Consider the following 25,813-nt stretch of genomic DNA (forward strand, 5'->3'; position numbering starts at 1 on the left):
ACTCTCCCACAATGCATCACCTGCCCCAGTGCTGCCTTTGATGTTTTATTCATGTGGAGGCTGCTCAGAACAGTAGGCTTAAATAAGGGGGTGGGTCTCTGACAGCCCTATGCTCCTTTACTTCTACCCAATTCCCTTGCAATGCCCCCCCCCCCTTCGTATCAACTGCTGCAATGCCAGCAGAATGCTAAACAAACCTGTCTCCTGAATAATTGAGTGTCTTCGTCTGAGCTGGCTCCCCCAATTAGCATACAGGCCTTACGGACCCAATCTGCAGAGCGACGGGCCAGACTTCCACGAGCCTTTCATATCCACTGCCTCAGCCTGCCCCGTCTTCTGGAGCCATCTTCCCGTTTCAGCATGAACTGGGAACAGATACTCCCAGAGCTCTTAGGTACAGCACAGATGCAATTTCTCATGATCCTTTCATAATTGTTTATGACTATGAATCCTGAATTTCAAATGAACAAAAAAAAAAATAATCAATCTGGAAAAACCACCAAGTGGTTGCAGGTAGAGGAGAATAACACAGAAGTGTACGGTCTGACTGACTGGCTACCACCGTCTTCGCTGCGAAGAGCCCAGGACACAGATCTATGAGAACGTGAGTCAGGGGGGGAAAACAACTTCCAGCATTAAATGTTCAAATTTATAGGGACGTTCAAAAAGCCCTGAGATCTGCTGTACATGCGACAGTGCAAACACACACTACAGCGGTTCCCCATCAGGAGGCATCTGCATCTTCGTTTGGCCCAAAGCATTCATTTATTATTATTATTGTCAGTATTATTATTTTTCCCCTTGCATCCGGATGTCCACCTACACCCCCTCAGGAAAGAGGAAGAGGCGGAGCCCCGGACTGACGGGGCAGCGGGTTTCAGTACCGCATGATCGCAGCACGTGCTGGGTGACAGCCAAGGCGGCACGGCGGAGATACGGCTCACTCTGGGCCGGCACTCGGCATTTCCTTCAGTTGGCGGTGATTGAAACCGCCACAGCCGCGCTCCATCTTCCTCCATTTCCAACATTAAACAAATAAAATTAAATAATATACTGGCAGTGCCGTACAGCAACACTGCAAACCCTGTGCAGCAAAGAGAAATGCGGCTGGTGCAGAAGCAGGTCAGCGGGCGGTCAGCACTTACGCTACTAAAATAGGTCTAATTAGATTCCAGCTGAGACTAAGGTGACCCAGTGAACGGCTCTCAAGTCCCTTAGAGAAGTTAAAAACAAACAAACAAACAAATAAAACATAAATAACCCATAAGCAAAACCAGACTCCCTTGCTCGCCGCCAGTGATCACTGTCAGATGAATCTTTATTCCTGCAACACCCAAACAAACGCTCCATTCAGAGAGGAGAGCGAGCGTATCCTCGTAAAGTTAAATGACTGGGGCTGTTTCCCCAAGTATCTCCACCAGGCTGACTAATAGCTACCTGGAAAATGATATAAGCAGCTCAGGACATGCCGGGTGGCGGGACTAGGCTATCAACACCGGTGGGCAGGACTGAATATTGCTTAACACACAACGGGCGTAGGTAACGTAAATATGATCATCATATAATCCCACTGCTTCACTTGTTCCTGCACCATCACTGAAATGCAAACCCTTAATAGTGTTTATCTGCCCTTCTTTCCCCCAAGGTACACCTCCATAACAGGTTTAACAACTTCTACAGATACTGGGTCAAGGTTGATAACATTCTAAGCTTGGGTGAGACAGATAACACATAAACAAGACAAAGGAAACGTGGCAAACATCTTTGGTAGGGACGGCCTTTTCTCCCCAGGGGATTAGCTGGTTCATTTTATTCGTGACAGAAATACAGAACAAAAACCAAAACATGAAATGGCTTAAGAGCCGGAAAGACGTCATGACTCACATTATGGCAGTTGTGTCATCAGAGACCCAAACCGTGATTTGACTCACGTGACGATCAAGCAGACGGAGTACCTGCCGGAGCAGGCGGGACAGGGGTGTCGGACGTGTGTGCGGGGTATACTCACTAGGTGTCCGGGGGTGGGTGGCCTGGAGTCTTTGAGAGCCGCAGTCCCGGGGACATCGATCAATGGCCATTTCATCTGCAAGTACTGTGGAACGAGGAGGAATGAAATGAACACTTAGTGAGGTGATGATTAAATGAGCTGGGAGGGGGAGGGGGGGGGTGGAGAACGTCTGAAATCATAATAAAAAAAAAAATCCAGCAAAACGGGTCTTCAGAAGTTACCAGCCCAGCCTCCTCAGCCAGACCTCCACTGTCAAGGTGTCGATTTATGGCAGAACCTTCTAGAGTGACAGCATTAACTACACACAAAGGTGTCTCTCCTTGCAGCACTTTCTGTTGCGAAACGCTATTGCACACGCCCGCCGCCATGTTATTCTATAGCCCAGTGTTTCCGCACCCAGTCTTCGGGGAACCCCGGACAGTCCACGTTTTTGCTTCCTCTCAGCTCCCAGTGCACCTGTACCAGGTATTCGGTGGTCCTGATTGGCTGGGAGCTGGGAGGGAGCAAAAACGTGGACTGTCCAGGGTTCCTGGCTGTTTATCCGTCGTGCAGATCTGAAGACACCCAAAGCAGACCTTCCTCCACTTAGCCCAGGACGTCGCTCAGAGGCAGGGGCACAGGGAGCCAGTAGGAATAACAATGCCCTGAGTCAGACAAAACTGCCATCCATTTTATTCTGGGGGGGGGGGGGGGGAGGAATAACAGGGGATTGTTCTCTGACTTTTCAGTGAAGCTCAGTGTCACATTTAGCAACTTTCTGAACCATGTTGAGTGTCAGATCCCTTGAAATGAATATTTTTTGTATTACAACATATGAGGGGATGTTAAAAAATTAGGGTGAAATTCAGCAGAGGGTTATAACTCAGACATCCTCTCCTGCCACCTGTAGATACAGAGAGGGAGAGCGAGCAACCAGGGATGGAAAGGGGTTTCTGGGAATGGGTTAGCTGGGGGGGGGGGGGGGTTGGGGTTAACGTGCCGTGGATACCGTGCACTGGTGGGGACTGTGAAATTAACGCTGTTCAGGGAATGTGGTCCTGCAAGCCCACAGCTGTGGGCGCCCATCGTCTGGGACGGGAGGGAGGGGGATGGATGGGGGGGGTGCTAAACAGCTGGAAGGAAGTCCTATCTTTCTGTGGGAGAGTGCAGGCAGAAACGGGGGAGGGGGCAGGGTAATCGTCTAAGTCAACAGCCCTCTTGTGATTTGTTCTTTTAAACTGAAACAAGGATTATTTATTTTAAATAAATACTGTGCAAGTTACCAACAGGTCCTCCGAGGATGTGGATACACTGTGACAAAATTAATTAGCATCATTATCATAATGACCTGTAATTCTTGTTATAATTAAGTCACAGCAAGGAATCTTGCGTTCGGGCTGAATTAAAGCCTTTTCCTTTTTTTTTTTTTAGTAAAAAAAAAAAAATCCTGAGCCTGTATGTACTCTATGAGCTGTTCAGACATCTGCTCTGTGTATCAGTTGTACGCCCTGATATATCAGATTTTCATGTGTGTCGACATTCTTTTCTGTGAAAAATGCAGAAAGGATCGAAAACGCATTTAAAAGCTTTCCGGTTTAACACGTGCACTAAGGCATGCGTGTTCAGCATCACGCGCAAGGTCAGCGTGCACAGAGCAGTGCTCGCTGCAGAGCCCCAGGTCGACCCCGCCGAGTGACATGTCACGGCTACGGGGAAAGGGCGCGACCCGCCGGCGGCCTTGGCTCTGGGGCCTCGGAGAGTTCTGGCCAAGAGGGGCTTGTCGTGGCACCCTCTCAATCTCCACTTTGACCGACACCACTTCACCACGCTCTCCATGCCGCCAAGGAAAGGACGGCTGGGCAGGATTATCATCATAACACAAATTAATTAACGCCCCACCCCCCTCCCCCCCGCAACCGCTGAGCAAACATCCCTCTTCACTTATTTAGCAGCAGGCCGGAGCGCCTGTCGTGGTTCCCACAAAAGGCCGGCGCGCCGTAGATAAACACCGGATGGGTCGCGGTTACCTTCCACCGGCTTCGGCAAACAGGGAGCACCGTTTATCGCGTGAAAAGCTGCGCACAAAAGCCGAAAAAACAATGATCAATCATCGCGACGCAGGCACACCTCAAAGGTGCCAAGTCGGGCAGCAAAATCTACAATCTATAAAGAAAAGGGTTCATTAAGGGTTAATGAAGATTTGTAAAGAGTCTTTGAGGCTTCATTCATCACCACGACTTTACTGTTAGGGAGGGAGTTTGGATAGCTGCAGGTTAGAAATGGAAAAGACATTACGGCATCGAGCCGGTTTCAGGAATGGGCTCGGGCAGGCTCAGGGTATTGTTTCCTGACAGCTGGGGGGGCCAACAGACTGCCAGAGGGAAGGAACTGGGCAGCTCAGCCTTATCCTAGCAGGGAACAGCTTGGATCCAAACACCTATCCCCTCAGCTGCACCATTAAGCTTCATGTACAAACCAGGCCTGAAAGTAGAGAAAAGCACAACCACAAAAGGGACCTTTTTCCACACAATTCAGCTCTGTGCTTAACTGTAAATTGCCATCACATTGGGGGGGGGGGGGGGGGGGCAGTACTGTCTATGAAAATAATGAAATTCTCTCCAGTGGGGGCCCTTTCGACCACCAGGGATTTCAGCCATGTCCTCCCCCTGCCAGTCCCACATAGGCTCCTCGTTCTCCAGTTTGATTCATTATTAATATCGCTCTCAGTCAACGAGCACCAGGAAACAAATGCCCCCGCCCCCCACCCCCAAACACCACGCCACCTGCTCCGCTACCCCCCGCCCACCCCCCCAATCCCAAAATCCCACCACGCGGACTCACACTGGGAGAACTGGGGTGGGGGAAAAATTACAGGGGCCAGGGTGCTGGGCTTCACGGAAGAAGAGCAGCCAAGATAAACAGCCAGGGGCCTGGGTGGAGGGCCAGAATCATATGTTAAAGTCATGATACTTGCAGCAGATGCACTGCGAAATGTTGACCTGGAGGGAAAAATAATACACAGACACACAAAACATCTGCCTTCACGGTCCATACAGCTATTTGTGCAATCAGACCACTCCAAGTCACCATGACTTTCAGGTGTAGGGGAACATGACCAGCCTGTGATCCTTACAGGAACCCCTTACTCCTAAAGCCATGCACCGTGAGGCCACACAAACATGAGTCGGTTATTCACTAGTTATTTTGATTTATAATTATCTTGCTCATTTATCATGGTTCCCAAGCAGATCCCAGAATGGAAGAAACCAAAGATGCAGTTCCATGTCCGAAGTCCGAAGCCGCCGATTATAACGGTGATAATGCACCGACGCTTTGCCTCCAACCGCCATCCTGCTACCGATCAACACTCGGATGGCTAGGATACGCAACGGAGAAAAATGAAACAAACTCAATTCATCTAAAGCTGTCACGATTACTCGATTAAGCTCAATTGCTCGATTGCTAAACAGCACTGGATAAATTCTCTCGATTACTGGGCAATACGGCGGAAGGAAGACGCCGCATAACAGATAAAGGTCCAAATAAAGGCGCAAAAGCCATCTGTTGTGTGAAAGCACTTCACGTTAAAAGTGAACGAAAATGCAGTCACCTGTCAGTAGAGGTCGACCGATATATCGGCCGGCCGATATATCGGGCCGATATTTAGCATTTTTTAATGTATCGGCATCGGCCGATATCCGAGTGCACTACGCCGATTTTCAGACAGGCACGTCTGCGGGCAGCCCAGTGTTATTGTTGCTGTGGAACACGTGACCCATGCTGCCTTGTGCAGGACCACAGCCAGAAGTTTTGGAAGAGTCCTGGGATAAAACGGTAAGGCTTAAATTCTGATCTTTCAATGACCTGTTTATTTAAGTAGTTTGCTATGAAATGTTGCTTTAAAAGAAAACGCGAATTACGCTATTGGGAACTGGGGTAATGATAATGAGCCTTCAACCAACTGTAGCTTACAGGTAACATTAAGGATCATTGATTCTAATAGAGTTCGTTTTGTGCGCTTATTGGTGGGCTCACAGACGTTTTTTTATCGTTAAAAATCATTTTAATTGTTAACATTTTAATTATTACCATATCAGCCCGATGTTATCAGTTATGTTTTTTTTCTTGTGTCGGAGAGTTTCACTCTGAGTGTGTGGGGCGGAGCAGGCAGCTCTCAAATACTGCAGCGTGTGTGAGAGTTGCGTTACTCTGCCCTGATCACAGACAGCGCCGTCCTCGGAGACACAGAGCTGCTAAGAACAATGCATGGCGGAGAAAAGTGTTTGTTCGAAAGCGTGGTTACCATTTACTTGAGCTGATGCTGACAATGGTCTTTCTGTGCAACTTTTTTTCATTTGAGACCGGAGATTCAAACAATTTGTCAGACGTCTAGATAAAAAGTGCATGACTTTGCGCAGTTAGTTTCCTCATTAAACATGTCTATCCTTTATACGGGCTTATACGTAGACAACGTCACAATCACTAGGGGCTTATGTTGTCCTTGCATACAAGGCTGTGCAATACGACAGTTATTTTATTTTATTTTCCGGGATCACTAGATTCTGATTGTGAATTTGGCTTTAAGCTATCTGCCTGCTAACAACAGAAACAACATGTTAGTGTACACTACTCATCATACCATGATGCACTTAGTGTTTTTTTTTTTCTTCAAAATGTATTAGAGTGTAATTGTTTTAATGTGCATGGAATACTGGACTTGTAGAATGAATTGAAGATGAAGGTACTATAATAAAAATTCTAACCTTGCATTTATTCTTCTGTTTTAGTAATTGCTGTCTGATGGCTGAACAAAAATCTAATCCTGTATGGCAGCATTTCACAAAGCCAACACCAGGAAAAGCCAGGTGCAATATCTGCAGCAGACTGGTGAGCTTGGGAGCTGAAGAATGAGTTTGCTGCTAAAGAGATTCTGATGCTGCTATCTTTATTGTTTATAAGTTTAAGTTGTTTATAAGTTGTATTGTGTTTTTGTTATTTAAGTTTATATTTAAATTTACACAAGTCAGTATTCAATAAATGCTAAGTTGAGAAATTTTGTGTATCATTTGTTATTATTAATGTGATATTTTATCATGCAAATAGAGGGGAAAACGTCCAATTTTCGGCCAAAAAATATCGGCAGCATATATCGGCCATCGGCTGACCCTGACTCCTAAATATCGTCATCGGCATCGGCTATTGAAAAACCCATATCGGTCGACCTCTACCTGTCAGTATTGCAAAGTAGAACTTCAATATCATGCAAATACCTCTTAAAAATAAGACACTCGGGTTTTACAAACTAACCCCAAAACACGTTAGCCATCAATATGCGCCATTTAGCCTCCCGGAGTAGCCTAGCCTGTCATGTGTCATTAATTTTGCTTAATTTACTTGAGAACGAGATACGTTCCGAACGGCCGTCCGTAACTTGAAATGTTCCTAAGTCGTTTTTCAACATCATTTTAAGGGTATACGCAAGAACAAAGAACTAGGATGCTGAGAGTACGCACGCTATGCTGCTAAAACTAGAGTTAGCCTGATCTCTTAGCCGCATCAACATATAATACGGTACATAACCAGCCTGTCAAATAGGTTGGTGGTGTTGCCCTGAGTTGTGCCAACAGACACAAAGCAGTGCCGACAAATCGTTTACTTTTGCTCAATATCGTCTCTTTGGAATACAAGATAATACCATACAGTGGGAGATGAATGTTTTTTCGTGACCAGTTCCTGTTCGCTTTTCACTCATTGTTGTTTAATTTCTTAAACACACCAAGAGCAAAGACTAGATAATATGACCGGCTCAGAAAACGCATGCAGAGCTCATGCAAAAGCAGCTGTAGTAAACTTTAGATTGATCGTATTTCATTTTTTTACATATTCTAAATTGCAAAGCTTGCTAAATGTAGCAACTTGTTGATGTTTTGAACCTAGCAGACTATTGTGATCCTAGAAAAAGTGACAACTGTCTGTGCGTAAAATGCCATGTCGATATTAACCATCGGCATAGTTCAAGCTTAGTGCAGTGAGTGGCACTGCTACTGCACACTGCCACTTTGTGTGCATGTAAACCATATGTGTGCGTGGTTTTATGTTGGATACTCCTGTTTCCTTCCACTGTCCGAGTGAACTGGTGAACTTAAATTGACTGTATGTGTGACTGCATGTGCACCCTCATGCTAATTATTTGTAATACATGAACTATATATATATATATATATATATATATATATATATATATATATATATATATATATATATACACACACACATACACACACACAGATTACTCATTGAATCATCAGATTAATACGTAGATTACTCAAATTGTTATAATCAAGTGTGACAGCCCTAAATTCATCAATTCGCAAACAAAAATAATTAACTGCACTGAGAGGCGTGTGTCTCCCTAGCAATGTAGCTACCTATTCTCACCCCAGTACTTTTCCTTACTGCATAATTTTGGCCTTTCAGGTCAAATTTGGAGAGAATAGCAACAGAACAGGCTGCGCTGATCACATACTATTCGGAGACTAATTTAATCAACAAGAAAGCAAGTGGTTTTGTAGACACTTTGCATTATACATAAAGCACACAATTATTTATATGTAAATGTAAACACACACACACACACACACACACACACACACACGTATAGGACATGTTTTCTAAATATTTCAGTAAGTTTTAGACTGGCTGTGTTTGAAGTGCCGTTCTCCACTATCCAACAGGCATTGGAAATACTAACCAAATTAAGTGGAGAGATCAGTAGTTAAAAATGAGGTTTTGCAGCATTGAAGATGCACACAAACTGGGCTCCAATAGTTTTGGGGGAGCAGAGTGTGACCTAACGGGTTCCTAGCATGCCAGGAAAGTTGCAAAGAGGCCAGCACATGAACTACACAGCCCCTGATCTATTTCATCGTGCTGTAACGGCCTCTTGGTCTCTCCCAGGCACCGGCTCTCCAAATTAACATCAGTTGAATGTCCTATCAAAGCCAGGGGACATATGAAACAAAGGTGGCGCAGTCTCCAAAGAATTTTTCCCAGAGGCAGGAATGAAGCCCTCTGCTTTTGGACCAGGGATAATGCAACATATGCTCTGGGGCACGGGCAGTGCCAGTATTTGGATTTAATTGTTTCATTTCTTTCATGGAGCAAACCAGAAAATACGGCCAGGCGTCTTTGTCAACTGGGCGGCGCACGGGGGCCAGACAGCGCGCCAGCGAGGGACATCTGAGAGAGGCAGATGTCAGGACATTTGCTGTTAAAGTATGTCAGCGTCGCCTGCCAGAGTGATGCGGGGGGAAAGGAAAAAATAACTTCCTCAAACTTTTACGCGATTCGACTGTACTTTACCCTTCAGCTAGCTGGGGGCATGGGCTTGCCCGTCTTTCCCAATGATAAAAAAACAGCTTAGATGCAAGAAAACAAGTCCTTGTAAAAGCAATGGCATTGTGGCCATTAGTGGAAAAAAAACACATTAATATAACGAATACATAAAATCATTGGGTCGTGCAGGTAGTCGTCAACATGCGAGTAAAGAATGTCTGCAATATACTCCTTTAAACAAGCCTGGATCTCTCAGCTGGGTGGACCAGGCAGATAATGTCAATCACCCGCCATGTAGATAACCCCCCTCTGACTGTTTTCCTTTGTCCACATGCTAAAAACAAAATGGGCCACACAGCTTGCTGTAAGCAGGGGTGTCAGTTATCCCCTAACCCATATGAACAGCGACTTCAGACAATGGGGCTGGGAATCCCCTCTTGTAGCTCGCTCTCATTGTCGGAGCACTTTATGCGAATCGCTTATGCGAGCTATTGACACCTTGTGCTGGCCTTTACAGGAGGCACAATTATCAGCTCCCGTGGCACAAGCAATTCTAGTAAGTACCCCCCACCCCAGGGGCCACTGCTAGCTTTCCAAATCAGACCCATTGTTTCTGTGCATTTGGGGTAATTGTAAATGCAATTCTTAAGCAAACGATAGCCCTCATTGTGCTAATTAGTAATTAATTGGTGGGGAGAGGGCCGGTGGGGCTGCACGGGGGTGGGGGGGTGGGGTGGGGTGGGGGGAGGAGGCTGCATTCTTGCCATCATTAGCAGGAATTGCTGAAGTGGAGGGGAGGGGTTGCTTTAGCCTGCCTACAATTGTATGGATTCCTTTCACAGGAAGTTATGAATGGAAACAAGAGAACTTGAAATCTCTCAGTCACACACAGATAAAAATCTTTCCCCGTACATCCATCACATTCAGTTTACACCACGGCAGTTTAACCCTGCATTCTAAACGTATCATTGTAAAACTAAGTATTACAATAAAACTGGATTTATTAACCTTCCAAAATATTAAATGTGCTGATGGAATGCAACATCTATAATAACACGAATATCAAATATACAATAAACACAAGTATTACTCTGACAAAAACTGGGACCTATTGTTTGCAACTGTCGTTTCATGGGACTTGGGATTTAACGGGGAACAAATGTGAAAAATAACTCCAGGCCACATAAAAGTCACCCCAGATTTCTAAAAAGGCCACATATTTATATTACTTTAACAGCTTCCTGTACAACTTCTCTTCTCTCTTACTGGGACCAACAGATGGATAACATAAACCAAGCAGGAAAAATGGGCCGATTATTGAGCTGTCAGGGACAATGCTGCTCTCACAGCGTTTAATTGTGATGTGTATCAGTGCCCCACAAGGCAGCGGCTGGTGCTCAGGACAATCCGCTGTAACTCTGGCCCGTTCACATACTATTACACAGCATTTTAATGAAGCTACCGGCTAACATATAGGTATTTCTGTTTGACACCATCTACAGGAAAGCCAGAGTAAAACTTTAAGGAGAAACCCTGTTCTTTCTTTGGCATGAACATCAGTATTGCTTAATTAGAAGTTCTTTCAGAAAAAAAAAGAGTCCTGATAGGATTCAAGAAATATCTATGTGCAAAAAAAATTTAATTTAATAATTGTGCATTCGCCATGCATATTTCATTCCCGCATTCCGCAGACCAGCATGTGGACATGGACACAGTGGGACCATTTCCGGAAGCCTAACTACTGAATAACTGTGTTGACACTGATTTACTCAACGGCAACCGAAGGCGAGACACATGCAAACCTGAGTTAAACCCAAATCTCCAGTGACGACACTTACGGCGTAACCACATCGTGACTGTCCACCACTTAAACGACTGTGACAGGGTCACCCGGCCAGCTTACAGGTCTTCCATTATGACCTTGGAGCTCCCCCGTACTTCCATTCAGACACTTGGAAAAGGGGGGACGAGGTCAAAGGTCAGCTATCCAGAGACCAGGGTTGCTGTGGCAACCCAGCCTATTTAGACCAGACACACAGGCCTCTTCACATATACACAAAAGAATTATTAGCAGAAAATGGTGAAGGCGAGATGGAATAAGAGGACGCTGGGGGAGAGGGCTGTGTACAGGAGGTGGCATTACCCATAAACCAACAGGCTACACGTGATGTCATTAATAGCCTATATAAAGCCTACATCCATAGAGTATACTGGAGGCTATGGCCCAAGTAAATATTTAATACAAAATCATTTTACACTGAAAACCATTTCATAACATTTTCCCGAAAATCATACAATGCACCGCTTTTCTAATAAGTATTTTTGTCCAGCAGGATCTGAGCGCGTGAAATACTATAAAATAGTTTACAGCATTAAAAGGAGCCTTTTGTAGTAGGATTTGTATTATCAGTGGCCTCACAATGGTTTTTGATAAGCCTGACTTTAATAAGTAGATCAGTTTCACATGTGACAGAAACCAGATTTTCTGGCAGGCTAGAGCTGCTCTTCCTAGCCTCATTGGAAAAGGACGGGTGGACAAAGAAAAACAACTCACCGCCACAACAGATCCATTTTCCATATCACACATACACAGATGGATTCTTCAATTAAGTGCAGTTCAGATCATATACAAGCAAACATATGCAATGAAATTTTCATTAGTGCTATGAATAAGTATTCACTTATTCATATTAGTCTGTTACGTCCACCAAAAACAGTGATTTAAAAAAACAAAAATAAAAAAAAAGAACTGCATACACTGACTAACAGGACCAGAAGAAGTGCAATCAGATTTATAGTTTGATTACTGAAGAAAGATCAAATTACATGGTGTTTTACCAAGTTACATAACGTCCTCAATGCTGTAGGGAAATCACTAATGCATGCCAAAAGAGCAAAGATGATGCAGTAACATGAAAATGTCAATAAAAACGCTGCAAACACCTAAGCCTTGCATTGCCTATAAATAAAGTTTGCCAGTGATACGAATCGTGTCTAAGAACGTACACAGCTAGTCTGGATAAGTAGGATTCAACTGAAACGTCTCATTGCAAAATGTCATAACTTTCTCCTCCCATTATAAGGCTCATCTATACATAAAACTTATCTAATGCCAAGAGTCAGTAATATGTTCTCTTTGGTGAATACAGATGGAAGTTCTGTATAACATCGGTATGAACTGTTCTCTTTTGTATGTTATGCTATGGGGTTCATGAACATATTGCTGTAAAAAAGAATTGCTGTCTAGCCCAACTGAACAAGCTACACTACATTTTCTATTCAATTGACAGGAAAAAAATACAATTTAATGACAGATAAGTATGACAAACATTAAAGCTATGCCTTTTCAGGCTAATTTAATCCAGAAAATATCTGCTTGGTGTTGCATTGGTACCACAATATCTGGTTGACTTCAGTTTATCATGCAGAAATGGGGGAGAGAGAGAGAAAAAAAAAAACACGAATCACAAGTTAGCCTGGAACAAAAAATTAGAAATAAGCAAAAGCTATTGTATTATAGGATACAAGGGGAGGCCAAATAAAATCATACGTAATCAGAACCACAAGAAAATAATCAGGCATCTGGCAGAGAGGTCAACTTTCCCAGAGCGAAAAGAAAGGCAGCTACACTGCTTAAGTCAATTAAGAGTTCGTTAAGCGGTTTTCAGTGCATGGGTATCTGGTTACGGGCAGGATTACAGACCCGGTCAGTGTGTAGACAAGTCTACAAAATGTCCCTAAACACAACTAACACACTGTCCACAAATGTACACACCTGAGCATGGGGCTATCCTTACCACACATCCATAAGGGAAACTCAGCCTTTTTTCTTTTTTTTTTGAGGTATTTTCCCCTCAAGCGTAGAAGTTTCCACTTAGTTTCGAAATTCACAGCTATTTATGCGAAAACCTCCTTGTAATTAATCTCAGAGCATGCGGTTTGCTGTGAATTCTGCTTGGATGCTTCAGCAGATGAGTGAAATCACCAGTGTGTGTGTGTGTGCATGTGTGTTGGGGGGGGGGGAGTAACATTCTACCCCTTGACTAATTCTTGACAGAGAGGGCACCACATCTCAAACTCTACTGCTTCCTGGTCAGCGAAAGTCCTACGTCTGCAATCTGACCAAACAGCAGAACAAGTAAGGTACTAATAAAACAAAATGTGTGACCACTAAAGTGTTTACTGAACTGTAAGAGCGTTAAAGCCCCCCCTCCCTTATAAGTACAGAACAATATGCTGATGGAGAGCCCAAGGCTAGGAAAAATGTACGATTCCCTTTACATAATGAGCTAAATACTTCAGTCTAATAACCACTTACATAGACTGAGGAACTATAATTAGAAATAAACTTTCTCAAAAAGAAAAAATAAATATTTGTCTCGAAGCTAAATTTCGGATCGCAAGTTAATTCTGCCAAATTTTCAGTAACAAGCGCTCTGCTGACTGATTGGGCGCACGCGCACACACACACACACACACACACACACACACACACACACACACACACACACACACACGCACGTAGGGTAAACATATCCTTATGGGGACTGCTCATTCATTTCAATGGGAAAAATGCTAACGCTAACTATGACAACCTTAACCCCTACCCTGCCCTAACCACAACCATAAGTAACCTAACAAAATACAAGAGTTTTTGCATTTGTAGTTTTTTCTTAGCAGTCACTGATTTTTATAAAATAGAGTTTACCCTTATGGGGACCAGGAAACCGGTCCCCATAAAGGAAAAAAAACAGAAATATTTATCACGTTATGGGGACATTATGTGATAGGTAAACCCGCTCGCGCACACACACACACACACACACACAAACACACACGAGCGCGCACACAGACACACATGGCTACTCTTAACTTATTCAAAGTTTTTTTTTTTCCTTTCCAGACCCTGAGAGCAGCAGGAGAGCCTGAAGTGCCTAAAAAGTCATCTTAATAAAAAAAGGGTGGGATGGTGGATGGGAGGGGCCAGAGAGCCAAGGAAAGTAAAGGGTTTGAATTGAACACATTTGTTTCTGCTCTCGCATACCACCAGTCTTGCGAAAACAGAAGAGCGATTGTGTTCTCGTAGTCCACCCCCCCCCCAAACCCCTCCCCTACCAAACCCCACGGTCTTCAATACCACACACCCACCCCCACCAACACACCCTCTCCTCTGCAGCCCCCACCTCAGGACACAGCTGCCTACAGATGCCTCCTGTTAACGCGGTGGACACGGAATGGCTGCAGCCCTGTGCTTGTGTGGGTTCAGATCTACATGCAGACGTGCAAGCCCTTTCTCCATAAATGTAACGCGGTCCACGTCCCCACCAAGGTACAGTCATGTGCACACATCACCATTTCCCTTACAGACCAGAGGGGGGGGTTCAACGAAGCAGTATTTCCCAGTTAGCTAAGTTAACTTAAGCCAGAAGTCATGATCGTCCAGTAGGATTGCTTCTTACCTAAACTCTTACTGGACAATCATTACCTCTAGATTAGGTTAACCCAGCTAACAGAAATCCCGCTCCACTGAACCCCCCCAGGTCTACTGGCAACACACTCAACAGCCTCTATCTGTAAACAGCCTACAAGTCCCAGGGTGGGTTATGCTCCCCTACTACTCCGGCATCTCTCAACTTCCACCATCATGTCTGAAAATGCAAACAACCAGAAGGAGAAAATTACAAGCCAAAGTCAGAGATGACAATTACTAAACCTCCCAACTTCTCAGAATGAACAAGTATCAAATGTCACATGGACGCCCCCACCCCACAAAAACACATCAAAAAAAAAAAGCATGTTCTTAAAATAAGCTTTTAGATTCCCTCAGTCAAGAACTTAATAACAGAAAATTTCATTGTATTAAGGAGTGGAGCCGCACTCTAAAGAGTAAACAAACGGAAAAAAACAGCACAAACAAAAAGTGTCTCTCCCCCCCCCCACCTCCCAATCAAATATCTTAACTCCAAAAACAGAGTCTTAAGGAAGGAGGATGGCCAAAGCGAAAGGGTGGGGGGTGGGGGCTAGGAGGTCTCCTATCTCTTCAAGGTTCACCAAGTAGCCTCAGAACCAAACAATGTAGCTGGGAAGAGGGGGAAGAAAAAACCAAACTGCGTGCCTTCTCCTTCGTCAAGTACACCAAGCCCTCCACCATGAGCAGAGACCTCCGGGAACACAGAGCCGTCAGGAGAGCCAGAGTGTGACAACCAACTGGGATGATCAGTACCAAAAGTTCAGGGGAAGCCTTAAGGATCTGCACAGCAAAAAGAAATTAAACAAGATAATCGGGTTCGCCCAGCAAAGGCCGTGACGGGTTTTTACCAAGATGACAGAGTACCAAAACACAGGGTGTCACGTGACATCCCCGAGGATGAAAATTTCGAAGGACTTGTTGCAAAGAAGCTTGGATGTCAGAGGAAATTCTTTTGTATCTATTAGTTTGGACACACACAAGGTTGTGGCTGGTAGGCTAATGTGCAAAATATATATTATTTTAAAAGTGCACTTCCGCAAGATGCTTAAGCGGGCATTTGTGGACGCCACAAGACATCGCCATAGGATGTGGCACAAAAGGCCTTTAGCAATTGTTTTAGCAAAATTGCAAGTAAGGTGGAGATAAATGCAAAAATACTCTACGCTGACAGAGACATGGACGGGTAAATGCTGAAAGGCCTCGGGCCAAGAAAACACTACGACACTTTGGGGGGGGGGGGAAGAAATACCACAGTCGTCGGAGTGTCGACCACAAAAAGCTGTTCAGGGAGACAGGAGAGGGGGACGGGTTGGTGGTGACAGGGGCGGCAGGCTGTACAGCAAATATCAGATTCCCAAGGATTGAGTTTATAGGAGGCCCCAACAAATTATACAATGTGACTCGAGGAATGCAGAGGAGGGGGGAAGTGGGCCTTCAGGAACGCAACACACTTTACAGCCAGGAAAGTGATGGAGAGCTTCATAGGATCACCCAGAGTAAATGCCGGTCCTTATCTCTCACTGAAGAATGAGGGAATGGGTCACATAAAGTTTACTACAAAAACAACAAACAACAAAACAAATAATAATAGCAAATAACAGAAGTAAATAAAGGTTTGTAATATAAGCATAAAGTGATAAATAAATGAAATGGTTTCCAGTTCTGAACATCCCCGTGGAATCTCCACATACCCCAGAGAAACAACTTCAACATCTAGCATCACTCCTCCTGCAAACAATTAACAAGGGTCTGTGGGGGGGTGGGGGGGGGGGGACTTGGTGCACAATTACAGCAGGGATTTATGGCCTGAGAAACAATTTATAAATCACAGCGCCGGGGCTAATGCGATCCAGATTGGGGTCCACACAGCTGCGACTGGGGCTCCACGTTAGAACACCATAAAGTGTTGGGGGAAACGACTAAGTAAGCTGCTCTTCTGAGATGTCTAGAGAGGGGAGTTTGGCCAGGAATCTCCATAGGTGTTTTGCAGGGATGGCGTGTTGGCGAGTGGAGTTATAGGTGTTTTAGAGGGATGGGGGGGGGGGGGGGGGGTCAGTGGGATGAGCCAATTTCACAGAAGTGCGGAGACCAGCGAGTCGGACGCCAAGTATGCAGGGCCATTTGTAAGGAGGTATTTTGGAAGTTTGCACCCGTATGTGATGAGAAGCTGTCACTGCTGTCAAAACTCCAAGCCTCCGAACTCTAATCCCAACCAGGATCCCGAAAGACGAAAGACAAAAAAAAAATAAAAATCACACACAGAGACACTGCCAAAGCAAAACCAGGTGCAAACTTGACAGGCATATAAAAAAATTACTGCCGTGACATCGCTATGCTGTCCGTCGCGCTGAAATCATCTTCCTACAAATCCGCAAAAATGTGAAGTATCCCATCTTTGTCTGTGAGAGCAGACAACGGCACGACAGGTGAGCGGTCTGTGCACTCACATAGCCATCTAAAAAAACCAAAACCTGTCACATGGCGGCAGTGCCGTTAACACCCCCTCCCACCCCCACACCCTTAGCGGCGGCTAGACGAGGCGGCCCAACCCAGAATTAGGGCGTGCCTTCATATCTGTCACTCTCTTCCATTTCGACTATTCGCAAGTGTTCCGATAAAGCTGGAATAAACAGGGAGGAACACACATGGAAAACAGCACATTCTTGAATGATTATGCTGCTGTAGCAAACCAACAGGCAAGGCGGGGTGTGTGTGTGTGTGTGTGTGTGTGTGTGTGTGTGATGGGGGTCAGCCAAGCCAACCGGCTCCAAGCCCTCACGACTCACCCTTCACCTTAAGGGTAGAGAAAGCCTTGAGTGACACCCGACACTGGAGACCGTATCAGGAATGGGAGTCTGGAAAGAACTTAACCGACCAATTAACTCCCCTGACCGGGTTTATCAGGCCCACAATCCCCTCCCCCCTGCATATAATTTAACGAACCAACTCAACACTAAAAGAGAGAGACAGCCGATGAATTTGGGTCAAAGTATCCTTAATCCCATTTATTTGCCAACACCCCCATCTTATCCTAAGGCACACACAAATTTCGGCTCATGAATTACTTTATCCGACTGACAGCAAGCCCCGCAGTAATTACCTACAAGAGCGAGGGCTTCCTGAAAGCGAGCACTAATACATGTTAAACAAGGGCTTTAACTAAGCCCTAGATAATATGACTAATAACGCGGAGGGGAAGGGGAACCATGGTACAAATGCGCTAAAGAATGGAAGGGGCAGAAAAAGCAGGGCTAAGTTAACGTGCCAGCGCTTCGGCATGGCGGCCGGCACGCACGCAGGCCACGCACGTCCAAACCCGCGCTTTCAAACGGGAGCGTTCCTCTCTTTTTTTGACCAATGGCACTGGTTCTGAGGAGAGAGATGAAGAATTCCGTTAACAAAAACAGAGGCGGAAGAGAATGAGAGCGAGTGTGTGGCCGCCCGCCCGCCCGCCCGCACAAGGCCCAGCCCCGCTGCAGGATTTAAATAAGGCCAGGCAGGAGAATGGGCGAAAGCACTCCGCAGCTCAGCTGGGTGACTCTAAGCCATTACCCCCAGGGTCTTTGTCCTGCCTTTCAGGAGAGTCTGAGCCACTGAAAGGGCCCATTCATCAGCACCGCTCCCCCTGCCAACGCACCCATACAGGCCCGGTCAACTCAGCCCAAAAGCCGCTATAGAACCTGCCTGTTTCACACGAGAACCAGGCCTGCCCCCCAGCCTGCTTCAGGGATTTCCAATGGCCAGCACCCTTGCCCACGGAAAGGCCTAACAAAAGGGCTCCAGTGCCAACTGCGCGTCACACAAACTCCATTAGATCAATTATTAAAATAAAGTTTCAAACAATTTTTATTTTTTTTTTAACTTCAGAATAACCCTTGACGACAGCTTTATGTTGCGTGCTGGCACTTTAAGGAGGACGTGCCATCCCCCACCCCCCCCCCCCCCCGAACCCCCCCTACATGAACGCATTTGCTCCATCCACTGGGGGGGGGGGGGGGGGGGGGGGAATGAGGGATTATCCCAACTCGGCAATGACAGGTATGGAATTCACCATCCATCAATGTGCATCTGCCTTCCCTTTCCGGGGCCCCTTCGCCCCTCCCCATTTAAAAATGTACCCTTTCTGCGGACGACACTAAATAAAAAAAAATAATAAAAAAAAAAACACACCAGCAAATGAAATTCACAGCAAGTCTTTTCCCCCCATCCATTCAACTGATCTAGTCCTTATGAGAAACTAGTATAGCACAGTTGTGATTTCATTTCAGGCAAAACGAGATTGTATATATTTAAAAAAAAACAAAAAAAAAAAAAAAACTTCATGAACTTCATGCAAGTACTTCACAGACTAAGAATTCACCCACTGACTCTGACATCAAACTCATTTCTACTACCATTCACAGACATGTGAACACATCATCATATAGCTGAATATTTACAAAATTGTAACCAAAGCCTTCGAATCACAGCTATCTTTAACCCTTTATACTTCCATACACCAGCACTTGTACACGGGAGGAGTTATTCACAGGACGCTACGCATAGGGCTGAGTGCTGATATGCAGGAGTGACACCAAGAATCACTCATTTTAGTCTCCCTTTTCACATATTAATGCATGAATGTTTTTGGAAAATGTGTACATTTTTCAACGGATCGTTTAGAGACTACTACAGTGTAATGAAGGGAGAAAGAATGCACACACATGCACTCTACACTCATGTAGAGTAATTCTACAGAATTGCCTGCCATCTTCTCTGCTAAATTACAAACCAATTGTGCAAGGCACTGGAAACTGGCATCACCCATGGGCTTCCCAAACGCCTCAAAAATTCACAAAAACCTCTCAAAAGCATAGCAGATATTAAAAGTTAATTATATAAGCATATTAGTTGGGTATTTTGTTGTAATAATACTAATGCAAATAAAAACAACAATATTACTACTTGACATTTACACGTATTTCACTGCACTTATTCTGACGGCTAAAAGGCAAACAGACAATGTTCGATGTAACTATTTACGACATCAAATCATGAGTGTCGAGTTAATTTGGACGAGCTTATACACTCTCCAGATGTATGCTTTAAGAAATCTGAAAACATTTCTGCTTAAACCGACATTTTCTGATTTAATTTGGTTGCCATATTACCTGTTATTTTGTCCATTTAATAAATCACCTGGTGACTATAAAACAGCACATAATAAATCATTAGCATTTAGATTAACTCCATATCAATGAGAAAAAGGACCAGAGAGCAGGAATCCTCCTTGGACATGAAGTGAACCAGCAACCTCGTGGTGGACCCAAACCCTCACATGGTACCCCTGCCCTCTGCCTTTTTGGAAGTCAGGAACATAGTACTTTATTCATCAGAATTCTATCATGTTCTTATATGAAAGATCATTTTTGACTCTCTTGAGCCTTAGGAGTCATGGTAATTATCGAGGGAGTCAAACTTAAGTAAACAAAACACAAAATCATCTCTATCCAGCGAGTCAAAAACAGAAAAACCTTTTAATCTAAAATGTATATTCCTCCTCCTTGAGGCATAAGAACCTTTCAGCCTTTGCCGTTCATCGATGTGGTTTACAGTGCTACTCTGTGTCAGATCTCCCAGAAGCAGAAGGAACGGGGTACTTCAGCAACACTGCTTCATAATGACATTTACTAAATAACCCTAAATCAAATCTAATCTTCTGGATCCTCGAGAAGAAAAAAAGAAGAAAAAAACTTTGTGATGGTGCTGCAGAAACATAATGGCATGAACTTTATCTTGAGGAGATAGAGTGACATTCTCAGACTGCCATGAGCCCACATGGTAAAACATGCCGTTAGCAAAAGGCAGCTGGTTTGACTTGATAGCGTTTAGGGTGCACTGGGGTGTTTTTCAGCTCTTAATGTTATATTAACTGCCTCTGTTCAGGAGTGAAACCATCCGTTTGGCTATACAAGGAGCTGGAAAGCTTTGCTTGCAAGCCTCACTAGATTTATAGCTACATTTTTCAAGATACTAAATGCACACAAAAGGTAATCAAACTGCATCAATCACTTAATATTTCCATAGAGTTCACATCAGTAGAAGGTTTCGGTTAAACAACTGCATACCTCTTCTCGATCTACAAACAATGGCCAAATAGCCATTTTTTTTTGTAGCAGTCTGAAAATGCCTGTCTTCATTCTGGTTTGATTTGTCCTTGCCCTAGTTTGAATGTTTTCTGAAATATGTGGAGATCCAGATTCTGTGTTGTTTCTACTACAAAACAAGGAGTTGCCCGACACTGTTGGGTGAGCGAAGACATCAGATTAGATAAAGAACCAGAATAGCCTATAGGTCTGGAAGACAGCCACACTTGAATAAGGTAAACAGAGGCCAATATATCCCCTAGCTTACAGCCCCCAACCAACTCTCTGCACAAACTCTCCCCCACTGCAGCCCCAGGAAGCAGAGACTGCAAAGCTTTAACTGAAAACAGCTGTTCAGAATACCAGACTGATGAAACCCTATTTCCCCCCCCCCCCACCCCACCCCCACCCCTTTTCCCCTTGCACCCCTCACAATCATGTTTTATTAGCATGGAGTACAGCATTTAGTGTTCATCTTACAAGAACTGCTGGTTCTTAAAGCGAAAGAGCAGCATATGGGGTCATACAGCCTAGGTTGCATCCTCCAAGCACCGGGGTGCCCCCCCTGGAGGCAGCCCCCCCCCCCCCCCAAGCTAGGAACCAAGGAGGCAGGGGGGCTAAAAGTACACAGGATCCGAAAGAGCACACCTCAAGAAATGGAACAAAAACCGCCATTGTGTGTTAACAGAATGACATACAAGCAAGGTAATAAAAGAGCAATGCTAACAGTCACTTGCGGAGAATGTAAAAGACCAGTATCTTTCTGAATCACAGACGAGCACAATGTTGACAAAAGTATCTATCATCGTGATGGGAGGCCGGACATTTCCATTTGACAGGTATGGTAACTTACAAACACTGACTCGCGGAAGTCAGACTTTACATAAAAAAGCTACTCCACAGACAACGTAAATTCTAGATGCTAAATTTTACAGTTGCCCAAGGCATTAATCATTCAGACAAGTCACTTGTTATTGTCACTAAGCAGCCTGCATTCGGTATCCTGTGTTCCTCTGTATTGGTTTGTCAAAAATGATTTATACAATGTGATCCTTACTTACAGGATTTTAATGCTACCGATAAATTTACCGAAGTAGAAAACACCCAATGATTTTTTTTCCCCTCTCCTCTTAAGGTTAAGATGACAATGAGTCAAATGAAATAAGCCATATATCTTGTCACAATCAGGAGAACCTGAGCAAACACACAATAGGAAACTATGTTCACCATAGTAACTTTAGTCATGAACAAGTATTATACAGGAGTGTCAAAGAAACCGACTTCTTACAAAAGCAAGGGGACTGAAGGTCTGAGAGACAGGAGGCCTGATCGGCTCCAGCCCCATTTCCCTGCGAACCCCAACACATACACAGCTTAAAACCCTCAAAAAGACTGCTGCCTTCCTTTAAGACAATGCAGAGCAGTGGAGTGGCACTGCATTATTATATACATGAGAACATATTTTGGGATTTTACCCAGAGAGAACCTCAAATGGTAAATGCTGAATAAGATTGACCGTCTCGAAATGTGGAAAAGTTACAGAAAGAACTCCACAAAATGGAACATTTCCTCTGCATTTGCTATTTCATTCTGTCCTTTCAGAAAAGTGGACATTTATTTGATTTGAGTTTGGGTTCTATGGGTTCTCTTATCACATCAGGATAAACTGTTCACAGGAAAAAAGGGAGAAAAAAAAAAAAACTGGTCGCATCTCATCCCATCAATTCCTGAGGACGGGCAGTTAAACGAGTGTCTTGGAGCGAGGAGCAGGATCTTCCTACCAGGAGGGGCCATCCATCCCCTAAAAGGGTGCTGGGATCCTCATGATGCCCCCGATCCGGAGGAACCGGAGAGCAACATAAACAGAATAGCTAATGGCGGGCGAGCGAGAGAGCGGGCGGGCGAGAGGCACCGACGCCAGCCCCCGCCAGCCCCCACTGTCCACAGAGACCAAAGGAAGAGGAAGAGAATCAGGACTGGCACCGATTCACACGCTTTTCAAATATATTATGTACACAGAGACAAAAAAAGAAAAAAAGAAAAAGGAAAATCCAGTTGACCTGATGACTGAATCAGTACTTAACATTTTATCTTCATACAGGGAGAGGACTGGTATCATATCAGAGGGACAGTCACCCACGTTCGGGTCCTTACATTCAGCCTTTTTATTATTAAGTACAGGGAATCACAAGCAGACAAAGTTTCATTATTGAAAAGGGAAGAGCGTAAATCACTGGAGCCCAGCCGCCCGGGAACACTGGTATATTCACTGGCCATGTCAATGCATAATTACTAGATAAAACCACCAATTCACCACAATATACCCAACATATCATGTGAGAAGAGAGTGTGACCCCCCGCCCCCTCTTAAGTGCACCATTTCCCCTCTGTGCCCCCCCCCCAGCCATTCACCTCCCAAAAAATTCGCCAGCTAGTTAATGTAATTAAAACAAACAGGATAAACCGCTCAAGAAAAAAAGAAAGTTGCCAATAAAAGGCCTGGTAGTCGACGTCTCCTTCACGAGCAATGGAGGATCTGACTGAGCAGCCGCACTAGCCTGGCCAGGGAGGGAAGCCGTCTTTGAGTCATTTGTCATTATTCAAATTTAAAACCTTGCTAACTTGCTGGTGTCGTGTAACATTGTAACATTCAGCTACTCCGCTTCGTGCTTCTGGGCTGAGCATTTCAGTTTTCATTGTTAATTAACTTACTGTAGATTTAACATCCAGCAACCACCAGTGACGGATTTTAAACATGCGAACGCTTCTCCCATCAGCCATATGGACACCTAAGTGTGGAAGTAACGTCGTTTTAAGTTCATCAATGTTGTTAATATAGATTTTTCTTAAGTCATACTCAGACCACTGTGCAAGTGATCAGTGCTTGATATGTACAGCAACCTACATGTTGTACATAAATATAATTTATGGAGTGCTGTGTGCCTGTGATCAGATGGTCGCTGGTTCGAGTCCTGACCTCAGCGGAACAGTAGTATCTCTGGACCCTTGAGCAGGGCCCTTAATCCTCCAAAATACCCCAGGGGTGCCGGATTAATGGCTGACCCAGTGCTCGAACCCCAGGCTTCGCTCTCAACCGTATATCTCTGTTTGTCTCAAAGGACACAAAGATGGAATACGCAAAAGTAAGCATTCCAGTGCACTTCTAACTGTGTAAATGGCAAATAAAGCATTGCTTCTTTTTCTTTTTCCCCAATTTCATCTCATAATTGCCCTAAACCTAGTGTGTGCACTCAAAGAAGGATAATGGGAACTATGGAAAAATGCTCACTGGAAATTGCATGAAACCATTAACTACCAGCTGTGACAGACATTTCTGCATGCAGGATTCATAAGAAAGATGAGAGGACTTTCAAAACGTGAATTTGTTCACAAAACTTAATAAGGCAAAACGGTAAACTTTTCAACTATGACGATGCTTACCAAATCGATCTAATATCACCATGAAAAGCCAGTTTACTAAAAAAAAAAATAAATAAATCACGTTTTCAACAAATCTATAATCTAACAGGAAACACAAAATACTGACAAAACTGACAGCAAAATGTTAATAAAAAAAACAGACGAAAAACAGATTCACACACTAAAAATCTTACTAAAATCAATATAATGGTGGGTTCTGCATGTCAGACACACCTACAATACTGTATATATGCCGTAAAAAAAAAATAAAAAATATACATGTACTTGAGGTGCAGCCCCCGGCCAGGAATAAAGCTTCTGAATACCACACTTTGAGGCTGAAAGACATTCAAAGACATGAGAATTCCTCTGTAGTCCTTCCCCACAATTTGTCATTTTTGACACGATGAAACATTTATACCTCTTAGTATAGAAATAACAAAACAGACTACAAGGCAAACAAGGAAAGGTTATTTTCTGACACTGGAGGTGAGGTTAAACGATTGTTAAAATTAACAAAATAAAGTGGACAGAATATGGAAACATCACAGCTACACAAGCTGCTTGTTCCCTAGTTCAGGCGTCTTATCTCAACAACTGCAAATTGAATAGCAATTACAAAGAAAAGCACTGTTAAATACAGCATATAATTGTAGTACGTGTCTGAGAGATGCCATTTCAATCACTAACAAACAAACTGAAGATAAAGGGGCAGTTACTATAGATCCTGTCACAGTAACCTTAAGACATTTGTTTGAAGACAAAGACGCCAGTGTACTGTTAGTGGACATCTTTGTTCTTTACACACTGCTTCTAAGGTCTATTCTTTTTCAGTTTTTCTTTTCCAGAATACTTGCCTTTATTTTCCCAATAATTCTCCTACGGTTCTTTTTCTTTCCTCAGCTGCTAAATCAAATGACGAGCACGCTGATTTATCTCCGCGTACCGTTTAATATGGAAGGCATTCCTCAGCCATAAAAAGCAAGATTGCTAAATCACCTTGGATTAGCTTGCCCGCAGTTTTTTTTTTTTTTTTTTTTTACTTGTTATAACATATTAAACTTGGTTAAAAATGTGAACTCTGTTTGCAGTCTCATTTATGAAAACATTGGCTTGCCAGCTTTAAGATTTCCTTCACAGACTTACATAGGGGCAATGCAGCCACAGCGAAAAAAACCTGGACAATGTCCCCTCTGTGAAAGACGGCCGGCTCCACGCCTCCACCCCCCCTCTGGTCGCCCACCCCTCCCCAGCCCATACCCAGACTGCTGAACGTGTGGAAAAGGTCCTGCCTGTTGACAGGGCTACTCTCCTGTGCGCTGTTTGTTTATGCAAGGAGAGGCCCTATTACACAGTGAAACAATGCCAGTGTTTACCTTCCATTGTCTCTGGAGTCTTAAAATACCAAAACTAGCAGAAAGAGTGGGAAGGCGACAGACAGACATGTGTGGCGATTCAACGTGTCGGACAATGCCG

General features: G+C 44.2%; 1 protein-coding gene across 1 annotated transcript in view; it reads right to left on the minus strand.

Annotated features, from left to right (window-relative positions):
- The window catches only part of tcf7l1b (transcription factor 7 like 1b), a 45,093-nt gene that overhangs the window by 11,110 nt on the left and 8,170 nt on the right, over positions 1 to 25,813 (minus strand). Inside the window, exon 4 of the mRNA XM_023838427.2 lies at positions 2,009 to 2,092. Coding sequence (XP_023694195.2) covers positions 2,009 to 2,092 — 84 coding nt within the window. The remainder of the gene's footprint in view (positions 1 to 2,008; positions 2,093 to 25,813) is intronic.

This window comes from Paramormyrops kingsleyae, chromosome 2 (assembly GCF_048594095.1).
Source record: "Paramormyrops kingsleyae isolate MSU_618 chromosome 2, PKINGS_0.4, whole genome shotgun sequence".
NCBI lineage: Eukaryota > Metazoa > Chordata > Actinopteri > Osteoglossiformes > Mormyridae > Paramormyrops > Paramormyrops kingsleyae.